Source organism: Kryptolebias marmoratus, linkage group LG2, assembly GCF_001649575.2.
Source record: "Kryptolebias marmoratus isolate JLee-2015 linkage group LG2, ASM164957v2, whole genome shotgun sequence".
Classification (NCBI taxonomy): Eukaryota; Metazoa; Chordata; class Actinopteri; order Cyprinodontiformes; family Rivulidae; genus Kryptolebias; species Kryptolebias marmoratus.
The window spans coordinates 24698807-24711948 of record NC_051431.1 but is presented as its reverse complement, the minus strand read 5'-3'; the positions used below and the strand labels follow the sequence as shown (position 1 = coordinate 24711948).

At 40.1% G+C, this 13142-nt stretch overlaps 1 protein-coding gene across 1 annotated transcript; it reads right to left on the bottom strand.

The window, feature by feature from the left end:
* Positions 1-6952: 6952 nt before the first annotated feature.
* her13 (hairy-related 13) lies at positions 6953-11344 on the bottom strand. The gene is made up of 4 exons (XM_017422000.2): positions 10947-11344; positions 10670-10756; positions 10509-10590; positions 6953-9163 (listed from the first exon to the last, which is right to left on the bottom strand). The coding sequence occupies exons 1-4, from the start codon at positions 11031-11033 to the stop codon at positions 8733-8735; spliced, it is 687 nt and encodes a 228-aa protein (XP_017277489.1). The 5' UTR covers positions 11034-11344; the 3' UTR covers positions 6953-8732.
* Between the last annotated feature and the right edge of the window lie 1798 nt (positions 11345-13142).

Genomic DNA, 13142 nt, shown 5'->3' with positions numbered 1-13142 from the left:
CTTTATTCTAACGTTAACCTTTCAACAATCCCAGATGGCTAAGGGACAGATGTGGAGACCTGATCATCCTCAGCTGGGTCTTCTTTGGGGGTGAGGGTGTCAAAACACTTAATGAACCAGAGTTTCACAACCTAAAATTGTACACTTTGATCTACAAATAGTCCCAATAATTTAAGCAACCTTCACATTTTCACTCCTGGGCTTAACAAAGGAGATGGGATCTTGATTGACACGTTCCGGTCTGTCCCCTGTCTTCAACTTACTCATGACTGTTCATTAAACCGATTCGTCAAGATACAAAAAACACACCTATCCCTGGCTGAAGAGCGTGGTTTAAAGTGTGCTGGTCCCATACATTCACTGCATCACATAAATTGTTCCTCTGCTCTGCAACAAATGGAAAAAAAAAAAGCCAAATCAGAGATAACTTAAAACAAATATCTTCCCTGTTATGCACCTTTTCTTGAGCGCAGGTCCTACAGAGACTTCACCGGTGCAGCTGCAGTAGCCACTGCACATCGGTAAACCAAAGCCCGCTAGTTTCCACAAGGGTTCTCCAAAAAATTTTTGTTTTAGGTAATTTCAATTTAGATCCAAGGTTGTAATTAGCTCATCATATTTGCCTCACATCACATCAGTTTATGACAGTTCATTAGCTTTTTTATTTAACCTGCAAATAGTTCACAACTAAATTTACCACTAGAGGGATCCTGAGTCCCACCAGTGGTTCTTGTCCCACAGTTTGAGAACCCTGGATTTATGAATATGTTAGATGAGAGAGACGTCTACAGCCATCTGTAAAACAATGAAGACTGGAGATCTCATCAAGATAGAAATTATAATGATTGCAAAAAAAAGAATGATCAAATTTTAATCCAACATGAAATGCCCTTCAGAAACTGGCAACATTTTCAGTTTGACAGTGTTTGCAAACATTTATACATTTATACAATTACACACATATACTGTATGCATATTTCTGGAGAGATAGGAGTCTGATGCACAAGTCTTTGTAGACAGTCAGGGTTTCTTTTAACTCAGGAGCCACTAACTGTTTAAAAGACTTTTCAAATCCTGAAAGCAACCCACAGAGTTTCACATGTTTCACTCCCTTCTATCAGTGTTAAATGGAACAAGTAAAACAACAATAAGAGAGTAAAAAAATAAAATAAAAAGATTTTCTGCAAAAGATATTTTCCTTTTAAAATGATCCCATGTTCCGACAAAATGGTATACCTAAATTAATGATATACCATTAAACTAAATATTAATATTAGATCAGCAAATAATGAGTTTTTCAAACATTTTAGGAGCACAAAAAACAAACTCCTGGTGTGGGGAGACGATGTTTGACTTCTTCAGGGCTTGCCACTTGTCTACTTTTCTGTTTGTGGTGTTCAAGGACAGGAGTTCAGGTTGCAGTCAAGAGGAGTAGGGTGTCTGGGTTGGTCTCATCTCTGCTTTTTGCAGATGATGTGGTTCTGTTGGAACATTCAAGCCATGACTTTCAGCGTGCACTGGGTTGATTCGCAGCCCAGTGTGAAGCTGCCATGAGAGTCAGCTCCTTTACATCTGAGGCCATGGTTCTCAACCAGAAGATAAAAGTGAAACGCTCCCTCCAGGGGTCCAAGTGTCCAGAGGTCTCGGTCACAAGTGATGGTAGGATAGAGCGGGAGATGAAGTGATGGCATGAGGGTTCGAGAGGGTTTTGCTACGGTCTGTGGTAATGAAGAAAAAGCTCCTGATTTACTGCTCTGTCTACGTTCTAACCCACATCTATGGTCATGAGGTATGGATCATAACCCAAAGCACAAGACCTTGAATGCAAGCAGCTGAAATGAGTTTCCTCTGAAGGCTGGATGGGTTCAGCTCTGCTCCTTCGAATCAAAAGGAGTCAGATGAGGTGTTTTGGGCATCCGATTAGGAAGCCTCCCTCTGGAGGTTTTCCAGAGGGAGCAGACCTAGAACTCACTGGATGGATTATACTGTATATCCTCTTTGGCCTGGAAATGCCTTGGGATCTATCAGGAGGAGCTGGAGAGTATCTAAGCAGAGGGATTTCTAGGTTTCTTTCTCGAATTGCCTCCACAACCTAACCTTAGATGAGCAGTAAAACTGGATGAATGAATGGATAGTCACCCTTTATTCATGAAGATTGTAAAATCAAATCTTAAGATCCCACATTTGGCTCCAAAAATTAAAAACATCCACAGATCAATCTACAGACTAATTGATGGAATTAACATAGCGGTCTCATAGTGTTACAATTCACACACTTAACGCTGAAAAAAGCATGTGATAAATTGGAGATCTGGTTTTAAAGAGTTGTTTATCCACCAGATAAAAGGATTACATCACTTATATTCACTGTTTCACTCACTCGCTCCGTAGGCACAATATTATAGAGCCAATCTCATACTCTGTACAACAGAATAACAATATCAAAGAAATTCAAATGGTAAAAAACTCAACATAAAACTTGTTTTTACACAGAACAAAAGTCAACAAAAGATTCCCCTAATTGTTAAAAATGCTGAATTATTGAAATAAATTTGTTATTTCAGACTTAATGAGCATATTACTTAACATACAACATCAAATTACTCAAAATAATTCATCTATGTGACCATAGTTTCTGGATATTGTTTGTGGAATGTGCTCCAACTACTGTGGGACCAAAAAAATCACGATAATTAGGATTTTATAAGAAACTCGTCATGTGATAAAATGAGAAATAAAGTTAACCACTCCCTTCGGTTGTAATCATAGTTCCTCACTTTAAATGGAAATTCATCAAAGCAACAGTTTTAAGTCTGACAGAATAAAATAAAATAGATTATATATTATAACTTTATTTATTAGATTACAACACGTTTTAATTCACCCAAACCTGCCAAAGTTAAATTGGTTGGACATTTTTAGCTTATATTGAAATAACAAGCCATGGGGAAAACATTATTTAAAGCGTACTATCAAATGTGCATACATGTTCAGTTATATGCTGTATCAACAACACATCACCATACTTTGCACCTCTCTACACAAGCAAATGGGTTGTACTGCTTATCTAGTTTTCTTTATTGTTGTTCTGATTAAATCAGCAGGAAAGTGTGTCGTCAAAGGCCAACGTGTCAGTTTTCACTGAACAAATTATGGCATTTTCTAAACACTCACGCAACTTTTTTAAATACTAATAATTTTTAAAAAAGCTCATGAGTTGTTTTTTTTTCTTAAATATAAGTAATTTTACTTCCTTCTAGATAAAAAATAAAAAAAAAAGAAAATGAATAAAGAGAAAGATTACAATGCATTTTCAAAGCCTGAAAGAAGACGCAGAACACCCACTGCTGCTGTGGAGGGGATTGTTCTGTCACAGCTGAGACGGCGGGATCCCCCCAGGGATGTGTTTCAGCACCATATGCTCTCCTCTGCCGTTGACTCTGTCTCACCAACTGTTGCTCTGCGGTGACCTTCAACCTCAGGACTGATGCTCAGGCACAAAGTCACAGCTTGGATCCAAAGGTCTTCCCTCCTCTTGGACGTTTTCCTCTAACTGAAGCTGAATATATTAACGTGATCAGACTGTTGTCTGTCAGGCAGGAGGTCTCTGTGACACGATGGGTGTGAACAGCAAAGTTCAGCCAGTCGTTCCCTTAGGTCTGACTGAGCATCAACTACTATCTGATACTAGAAGCAGTCCAAGAGCGCAAATCTCTGCCAAAGCCATGGGGTCACTGCCCGCTTAGATAACTACTCGCTTTAGAATCTTCATTGTATCCGTTTCTGTAAAAAATTCTTGAATCCAGATCATGATCTGGATCATAGCCAAAATATAATCAGCGGCCGTAACACTTCTTATTTATTATTTTTGTCCATCCTGCAGAGTAATGCAACAGAAAGCAGCAACATAGAGTATCTTGTTGATGATATTACAACTTCAATGCAAACACTTGATAAAATTGCACCTCTGAAAAAGAAAGTGATCAGTCAGAGGAAGCTGCCTCCTTGGTTTAATTCAGAGGAGCATACTTTAAAAGCTGGATTAAAAACATTTAATTAAATTAGTATGACTAATTTTACCTAACATTATGACACTCTCAGATCCTAATTTTCTATTAAATATATACAGCTCTTCATTTCCCTACTTGGTAATTGATTAAGTATGTACATGACTGATTGTTGATTATTATTAAATAGCCAAATCATCTTATTAAAAACATTTTGTTAATTAATAGGTCTATCTCTAAATGTATTTGCAGATTGGATGCTGCAAACCTGACACACATTTTTAAATAACCTTGTTTGCACAAATCTGTATGAAACTTTAAGGGCAAAACCCTGAAATGGCGTCACTTGGACAAGCCAGCATTTGCTTGTCAACACGATCTGAGCAGACCCACTTCCACAGCAGTGTTTGTCATCCTGAAACAACTCCTGTCCTCAAAGATTTATATCGATTCAGGCAAATCTTAATCTTTACACGATCCTCAGTTTTACATTACACGGTTGTTCCTGCAGGAAATAACTCCAGGCTGCACCACAAGTGCTATAGTTAGCTGCTGCCGCCACTAAAAGAGTGTAAAAGAGTGTCTGCATGAACAGCTGTGAAATTCTGAAGGTTGGAGCTTCCTTAAAACAGCTGCAGTGCACCTTGTTCTTCATTGTTTTGTTATCTCTCTGTTAAACTCTCTTTCATTAAACTAAGATCATTCAAAGTTGTATTTACGACAGATAAGATGTTAATTGGACATAAAATCTCACTTCAAAAAGTCCAAAATATGCCTTTAATAGAATGCTTAAAATGAATTATATTTCTTTTACTTGTTCAGGATTTGTAGCTGCTTTTATTTGTACAGAATGATATTATTATTTTACCTTAACTAAAAGGGGATGAATAGCTGTTTTGTTTCTGTGGGATTTGTGTTGCAGGTTTAGATAGAAACAGAATAGTTGACGTGCGAATCAGCAAACAGTTAAGAAACGAATCCCAGCCTTGATTAGCTGAAATCAATCCTCTTGTCTGACCTAACTCATTGACAGGTAGAACATTACACTGGCAGGCCTGCTCAATTACCAAACATATGCTTCTGGAAAATAAACACAATCGTTTTGTAAATTATTAAAGAGTTGGGGTTTTTTGTTTGCTATCCTTGAACAGTTTTCCCACAAACTCCATCCATCCTCGTGTATATTTGGATGTCCTGTCGTATGGGTTAATGAGGTCAGTGGATGCTCCTCGGTCCCTTTGAAAAACAACCATAATGCTTTGACTGTCATTCACACACTTTGAAGCTCCCCTGTCGCTTTGATCCCAATCATATGTCTCATTTTAAAGGGTTTCCTCCCACTTTCACACCCGGGCCCTCCTCCGTTTCCTCCAAGTCTTCCAGAGTTTGACCGTTTATCCGTTCCCCCCCTCAAGGCTGGGCATGATAACAAACTAAATGATTAATCTGTGGTTCTCACCTGAGAATGGTGGCTACAAATATGTACTGAAAAATGAGACAAGATCTTTTTTTTTTTTGTTTCAAACAACTGAAACATGGCTGGTTATTCAGGAGACCACACGTAACTTGACCCCAGGAAAGAGGGGCCATACAGCAGAGAGGGCCACCACCGCAGGCCCAGACAGGATCTAACAGGAGTCTGTTAACAGTCTTTGTGACGGAGGTGAGACTGAAGACACCGCTGGGGGGAAGGAGTGTGTGTAGGGGTGACCCTTTCAACATTGGGATGCTGAGTTACTTCACTTTGGTCCTGCAAGTGGACACAAATTATTAGATTAATCATTTTCAGGTTCTAAAAATCAAAATCAAACGTATAATCCTCCAAACTGATGCCAGATTACGAATGAAAGATCTCGTACTCCTCGAATGAACAAAGAGTTTTAAACTAAAATCACCTTATGATGAGAAAAGACGAAGGTATAATCGTTTTGGTCAAACTTTTAAATGACGTTCTGTGCCACCTCGCGGAATGTTGCAAGGTCTGTGTTAGTGCTCGGAGTATGTGTTGAGGATGACTCTCAGCTACTACCAAGATCCAAGATGCTTTATTCGTCCCATGCGCAGTCATACAAGTACACCACACAGCAGCTCTTAGACACAGGCTGTGCAAGCGAAAAGTGAAAAGTTTTGGAAAATAACAATTTGATAGGAATACAGTAATGGTAATTTTACATCCAAAACTAAGTACAAAAAGAAAAGAAAAAAAACATAATTACATGATTTATGTTTGCCACATCAAACTGGCTCATTTTTGTGTTGGCTAAGGTTAGCTTAGCAATTAGCTGCGGCGGCCATCTTCAACAGAGTTGGCTCCAAAGCTATATTAGCTGTAGGTGTACATCCACTGATTACTTTCCGAGAGTTTTATTCAAATCTGTCAAGTGGCTTATGAGATATTTTGCTAACAGACAGACCCACACACACACAGACATGGGCAAAAACACTCTCGTCCTTACGCCTTCAGTGTTGGGCTACAAAGATGCGGAAACACAAACTTATATGAAAAGTTATTTACTCAGTTTTGATCGTTTCCACCTTGTTGGATGGTTCAGCTCCTAAAGCCTGACATACGGACTCACACCAGCCAACAGCCTTTTATCATAAATTTATTTTGCAAATTCAGACATTTTACGTTCATTTCTAAACATGGATACGACACAAAGTGGGTTTTAGGGAGGCTATATGTCCATTAAAACTACAAGAATCCATAAAATACTATAAAAATCTTTATATTATTCAGAGGCCTTGCCAAACTTGTCGTGTGCTAAAAAAAGAGCTTTTTCCAGATTCTGTATGTACAGTTCCACACAAAACCAGTGTGAGCGTCTTCAGCTGGTCCTTTTCTGGCCTTTTGTTGGGCTGTAAGTGTGGAGGAGGAAGCTTCTTTCATCCCCCAGGTGTGAAAAGAAGTCTCCAGAGAGGACTCAGAGCCAGGGTNAGGACGGGGGGCGGTGGGTGGGTGGGGTTGTCCTTTCAGGACGTCCCAAGCTGGAGGGGGGCAGTGGTTGAAAAAGAAAAGAGGAAAAAAAAGGAGGACTCCACCTTGTTTTGTGATATTCAAAGCACTCAAGGAGTGTGTTCAGGTCAGACGCTGTTCCATCTGTTGCAGCCTTCTTGTTTACGTCCCAGAACGCCAAAGAGAGGCTGCAAACTTCACCGCGTCTCACTAAAGGAAGTCCAGATTACCTGAGGCTGGTTTGGTCCTTTTTTTTTTTCTTATCTGTTTTTGGTCCATCTATGTTTTAGCAATTGGATTTTTTTTTCATCAGGAAGGTGCACTGAACAACAACAACAACAACAAAATCATGTTTTTTTGTCAAACAAATGAGAAGATATTTAGAAATGGCTTCATTTTTCCATTATTAGAATAATAAAACAATAAAATAAGTGGCAAACACAAACTAATTAATGGCCTGTTTTCTCATATTTTGACACCAAAAGTCATCATCAAGGCCTTTTTGAAAAAAAAAATGTCATTGTTGGAGGAAAGCAGTTTAAGGTCTGGTCAGAGACAAACATCAGCTGTGATTAATGGAAGAGAAGGACTGCAAAAAGTTCTGATTTGGTTCTTGGATAAAAGGCTGTTTCACTGAATTCTTAGCTTTTGGACCACCTTAGATAAACTCTGGTACAAAATCTGAAACCCTTTTACTTGACAGACCTGAGCTGAATTATACTACACTGCATACAAAATTGTGAAAAAAAAACACAGTTTTGTTAAATTTAGTTTTTCATTCAGAAGAGTTCAAAACGGGGAGATACCAGTGTTGTTTTAGGTCAGTTTAGGTCAGGTCCAGGTCTAAAAAATAAATACTTAAGATGTCCCAACCTGAACAAGATTGTCCCTCATCATAAAACAGACTCTTTAAAATACAAATTGTTATCTGCAAAACATAGTATTGTTTTTTTTTTTAAATTATTATTGCATCTGATTCACGTCGGTCTAGATGTCTAAGGAGCACCAAAATTACTCTTTTTTTAACTTTAATGAATAAAACGTGGATTTGAGAAGTTATTAATTTAGTTTTCACAATTTTGTATGCAGTGTTGTATAATTTAGAGCAGGTTTGGAGGTAAAATTGTTGTAGACTTTAACCAGTGCTGATCCAAAGTGGTCCAAATCCCTACATTTCTGTGAACTAGTCCTTTATCTTTCTGCCAACCCTAAAGCCTGGAATCAGAAGCTAACGTTAGCTCATCCTGTGGTCATCTTCAGATTCTTTTCCTGGCGACTTTAGGTGTCAAAATATAGGTTAATGTGACATTAATTAGCTCTTCTTTGTAAGTATTTTTATTACTTTTTATTCTAAATATAAAATAAAAATCAACCCACTTTTAGATTTCTTCTCAGTCACTTTTTACCATAGAAAGAAAAACGGGTCATATTTTAAGTGAATCTTTTTTTAAAAGGAAAATCAAACAACCACTTGTTCTTGTTTTTCAATACTGGTTCCCCATGAGAAAATCCAATCACCAAAACATGCACAGACCTTTTTTGAAAGCAGAGGTTTCTATGATGGAATCGGTGTGGGGAGTCCGGAGGGTCTGAAGACGGTCAGTGCAAGTTGCCAGTATTCCTAACTGGGTTTAACAAACAGTCCCAATGTGCTACAGGGTGGAGCTTTCTCTGTCTGAAAGAGGCTCGGTGGTCTATCAGATGAGAGAAAACCCACAGTTCCAGTTTCAGCGGCTCCTAGCTGCACCTCAGAAAGGCCTTGACCTTCCCTACCAGGGTCTCCACATGTACTGGGGGTAGGTCATGGTGGGCGCGATCAGAGCCTCCCTGTTCTCCGCTCCCTCCGTGGAGCTCTGGTTGTGCTCGCTGTCGGTCTCCTCCAGGTCCGAGCACAAGTCCTCGCCGGACATGGCGGAGAGGGCCGGGGACAGGGCCGAGCTCTCGCCTCCGGATGGGCTCCTCCCCCCCTGAGAGGTCAGGGACGTGCTGCTTCCGGAAGTGTCCGTGATAAGGTCCATCAGCATGTTCTGGAGGTGGTCCTCGTTCAGGGGCATGCTCTCCAGCAAGTGGTTGAGGAGCTCGGCCGCCACCGCCGCGTCGATGCCCGGACAGCTGGACACGAACATGTGGACCTCGTGCATGCACTGGATGTAGCCGGCTGCGAACCTCTCACTGGCTTCTCGGTTTAGGATCTCAGTCTCTGCGGGAGGAGAGACGAATAAAACAACTTAGCTCTGAGCTCAGTACACTAATTCAAGTATTTCTGGTTTATTGTTATTGTTTATTATTATTTATGGTTATTATGAGGATTTGGGTTCAATAAAAATGACTCAAACTCTACTGAAGTATTACAACTTTGTCCTTTAAGGCTTAACAATAAAAATAATACCATGACATGAGCTCAGTTTGAAGGGTCAAACCTCTGAAAGATTCATTTCCTGCAGAGGCGGATTTGCCGACAGGTAAAGGTGGGCAGTTACCTTGGGTCCCCCACAATGCAGGGGGCCTCATAATTCACCAACAAACTTACATCACAATTTCTGTTTTCATTAACGCTTCATTGAATGTGTTAAATATGTGTTGTTGCTTTTTTTGTCAAGGATAATCCAAACTTCCTTCAAAACGCTACATAGATGAATGCAGATTTACACGCTGCGTGCAAATAAAGAGCAGGGAGACGAAAAAAACGTGCGCTATCTCTTCTACCATTTAAAAAATAGTTGAGTTACGTAAGTGTAATTAGGGAATTTATGTTCAGAACGGCCAGGGTTTGAAAGGGACAGCATAGTTTTGTGCGCGTGAGCTGCAATAATTGTCCTTGCACATTATTTTGTTGGGGACATCTTAGCCACCTTCATGACTAAATCTACTGGAGTAGACTTTTGAAATGACGATTTGTGCCAGTTTTCTTTGAAGACATATTATTTATCACTGGTGTGTTTTATAGAACTGGTCATAGGGGTCAGAATACAGCTCTAGCCCTTTTAAAACTGGTTGGAGACACCTGCGACAGAGATGCTCGTGGCAACACTGTGACTATTTTGGATATTAAGGACGGGATGGCTTAAATGACAATACTTCCTACAACCCTGTTTAGGCCGCATAAATTGTCAGCTGAACACATGGCTGCCTGACCCAGTCTGTCACAGAAACCGCAAATATTCACACCAAGTGAACCAAGACCATATTGATCTTGAAACAAGTGACAGGAAAGAGATTTTTGAGGAAGAAAAAAAACTACAAAACCAACTGGAAGTAAGATTTATGTGCAATAAACAATATAGTTGACAGTTACACAAAGATAGAGTCCGTGTTTCGCCCCGAAATGATTAAATCTGCCTCTGATTTCTTGTGCAGCATTAAAACATTGCTCCTCTCGTTCATCTCTTTAGTTACCAGTTTAGTTTAAACTCTAATGAATTAAATTTCCAGTAAAGGTTTACAGCCGCAGGGTGAGCTTCAGCTTATGTCTGTATATGAACATCCTGCTCTGTCCACACTCTGCAGTGAGGACATCTGCTGTGCCGGACAAGACTGAATCTGACCTTGGGTCCGGTTCTTCAGGATGTCCTCCACCTTCTTCACTGTCATCTCCAGCACCTCTGCGTTCTCCATCTTGAGGTGAAACTGTGGGAAGAGTCAGGTTAGATCCGTCACAAGCACCGAGTCCGACGCTGAGGAGCGGCCAGGTGCGCTCGGCACTCACGTCTGTGTCCGCCAGCAAGGTGCGCAGCTCCTGCAGGCTCTCGTTGATGCGAGCTCTCCTCTTCTTCTCCACCAGAGGCTTCCTGATCTGCGGAGGACACAGAGAACACACTTCACACATCTCGTGCCCAAGTACTGTGTGCAGAAATTGTGTTTTTTTTCACCCCGTTCTCTAATTAACTTTAAAATAAACAAACGTCAGGTCCGCGGCTCCGCAGACGCGTCGAGACAAGTGCGTCACGGCGCGTCCGCGGAGCGTCCCCCTGTCCCTCCATCACCTTTCTGTCCGCTTTCTGGATCCCACAGTGGGACTCGTCTTCCTCCAAGCAGAGTCCGGCGGTGCTGAGCCGAGCAGAGGGGGCCATGTTGCCGCGTCCTGTGGCGTCTCCGGGGAGGGGGGCAGCTGGCAAACGGAACCGGTAACAGAACAGGAGGGAGGAATCCACCGACTGTGTTTATTGTGTAATCCAAGGGAGTCGTGCTGCTGGCGCTGAGAGGCGGTTGCTGGTATTTATAGGGGCTCATTAACATGTGAATGGAGGTTGAGCAGCTCGCGCTGGGGGCCAACAGAGCGCACACGGCCCGAGCCAATGGGAGCCGAGCTCCTTTGTCTGCGGTCAGCCCCGGTCTGAGCCCCGAGGAGCTGGACCGGCTCCGAGCACACAATGTGTTGGTTTCTGGGAACGGCTGCGCGGCTTTTCTCCTCAGCTGCAGGAAGACCAAACAACAGCTCCATCATAAGGTGCAGAGACAAAATCCAAGAATAAGGAAAGAAATAAATCCACAAAGACAGTGAAGCTTGGGTGAAGCGTTTGGGGGAAAACCCAGCCCTCTTTGGAGCTTTATAACTCACAATTTTAGTTTAAGTTCTATGTTTTATTATAGACTGTTCAACTTACAAGTTATGCAAACTTTCCAGAATTTTTTTTACAAACAAAATTATTTTATTCTCGCACTCTTTATATAGTTTATACATCAAAACATAAACATTGATGTCTTATTTCATCCAGTGTGTCTCTCATACATAGTCAGCATCTATTTACAAATGTTTAATGTAAGGACACGTTAACCTTCAATATGAGAAAGAAAAACTACAGATTTGCTTTTGAAGTTTGTTTTTTTGACTGAACTTCATGATGTTGCAACGAGTACCTTTAAATTGCCACAACTCTTAATTATAACACTGCAGATGCATAAAAAAATTAGACATGTTACGACTTTTCTGGAATTTTTAAAAATACACCTCAGTTTTTGCAAAAATGACTCAAATTACTACTCTGTCTGCCTGTGTTATCAAGAGTACTGTCAGGGAGAGACAGACATGGATGTGTTGTTACCATGGTGATGGAAATGAGCTGCTAGCAGCAATTGCAACATTACTTTGGATCTTTGATCGTTTTAGTCTTCTTGTGCAGTTCATACATCAAAATATCAGCATTTTGTCATCTTAGATTATAAAAAAGTAAATAGTAAAATACAGCTGGGTTTTGGAGAAGAAAGTTGATGTTTGTTGGTATTTTACTGCATTGGCACCGTTTAGTTTTAGTCGAAGAATCCAAAACAGGTTTTTGATAATAAACGTTTTTCTGCGAACATCCTGGAAGACAGCCAGGTGGTAATAAAATGGATATCGACCTCTCTCACGAAATTAAAAAAAAAAAAAAAAAATCTAAGATGCCTCACGTTGTCTGAACAAAAACAAGCAGTTGGTTGTATTTTTTGGTGAAAATAATTAGTGTAAGATAGTCGCAAGAATAAACAATTTAAACCTTACAGTCCTCCAAGCACCCGATCCAACACAAGTCGGCTTATAGTTACATGATAATGTTTATTATCAGTCAGTGTTTGTAATGTTTGAACACCCGATGGTGTGAACATTTATCTACATCTATACAGGGCGCATTAATGGACCTATATACATTTATACACACACACACACACATACACACACATACACATATACATATATATACTTGCAAGTTAAGTATTTAGCTTGTAAAATAAATATTTAGTTTGGAACGATGGCATTTATAAATGTATGAATAACATGGCTACAATAGGCTAAATAAACCAAAATATTGCTGTTAATTTTTGACTGTGTAACTTTACAAACAGCCCCCATAGGATTTTGTCACGAAGCTTTAGTTCACGACCAGCCTTCAGAACAGCCCTTGTTTTAGCAGATCCAGGACCACACTCGCTAAAAATATCTTCTCTATTCATCATTTTGTAGCTAAAAACTGTAGGTTTACAATTTGATGGCCTGAAGATTTACTGAATTACAGTAAGCATTAATATCACTGTTAGTTTGTCACAATACAGAAAATTGCTTTTAATGTTTGCGAAGCAGCTGTCAGAAAAATAACTTAAATAAAAAGAAATATAAGTTGATTGATAAACAGTCTTTATGTATTACGGTACACAAATGAAAAGAAAACATTTTACAGCACAGCAGCTGTATTACAATATGTGAA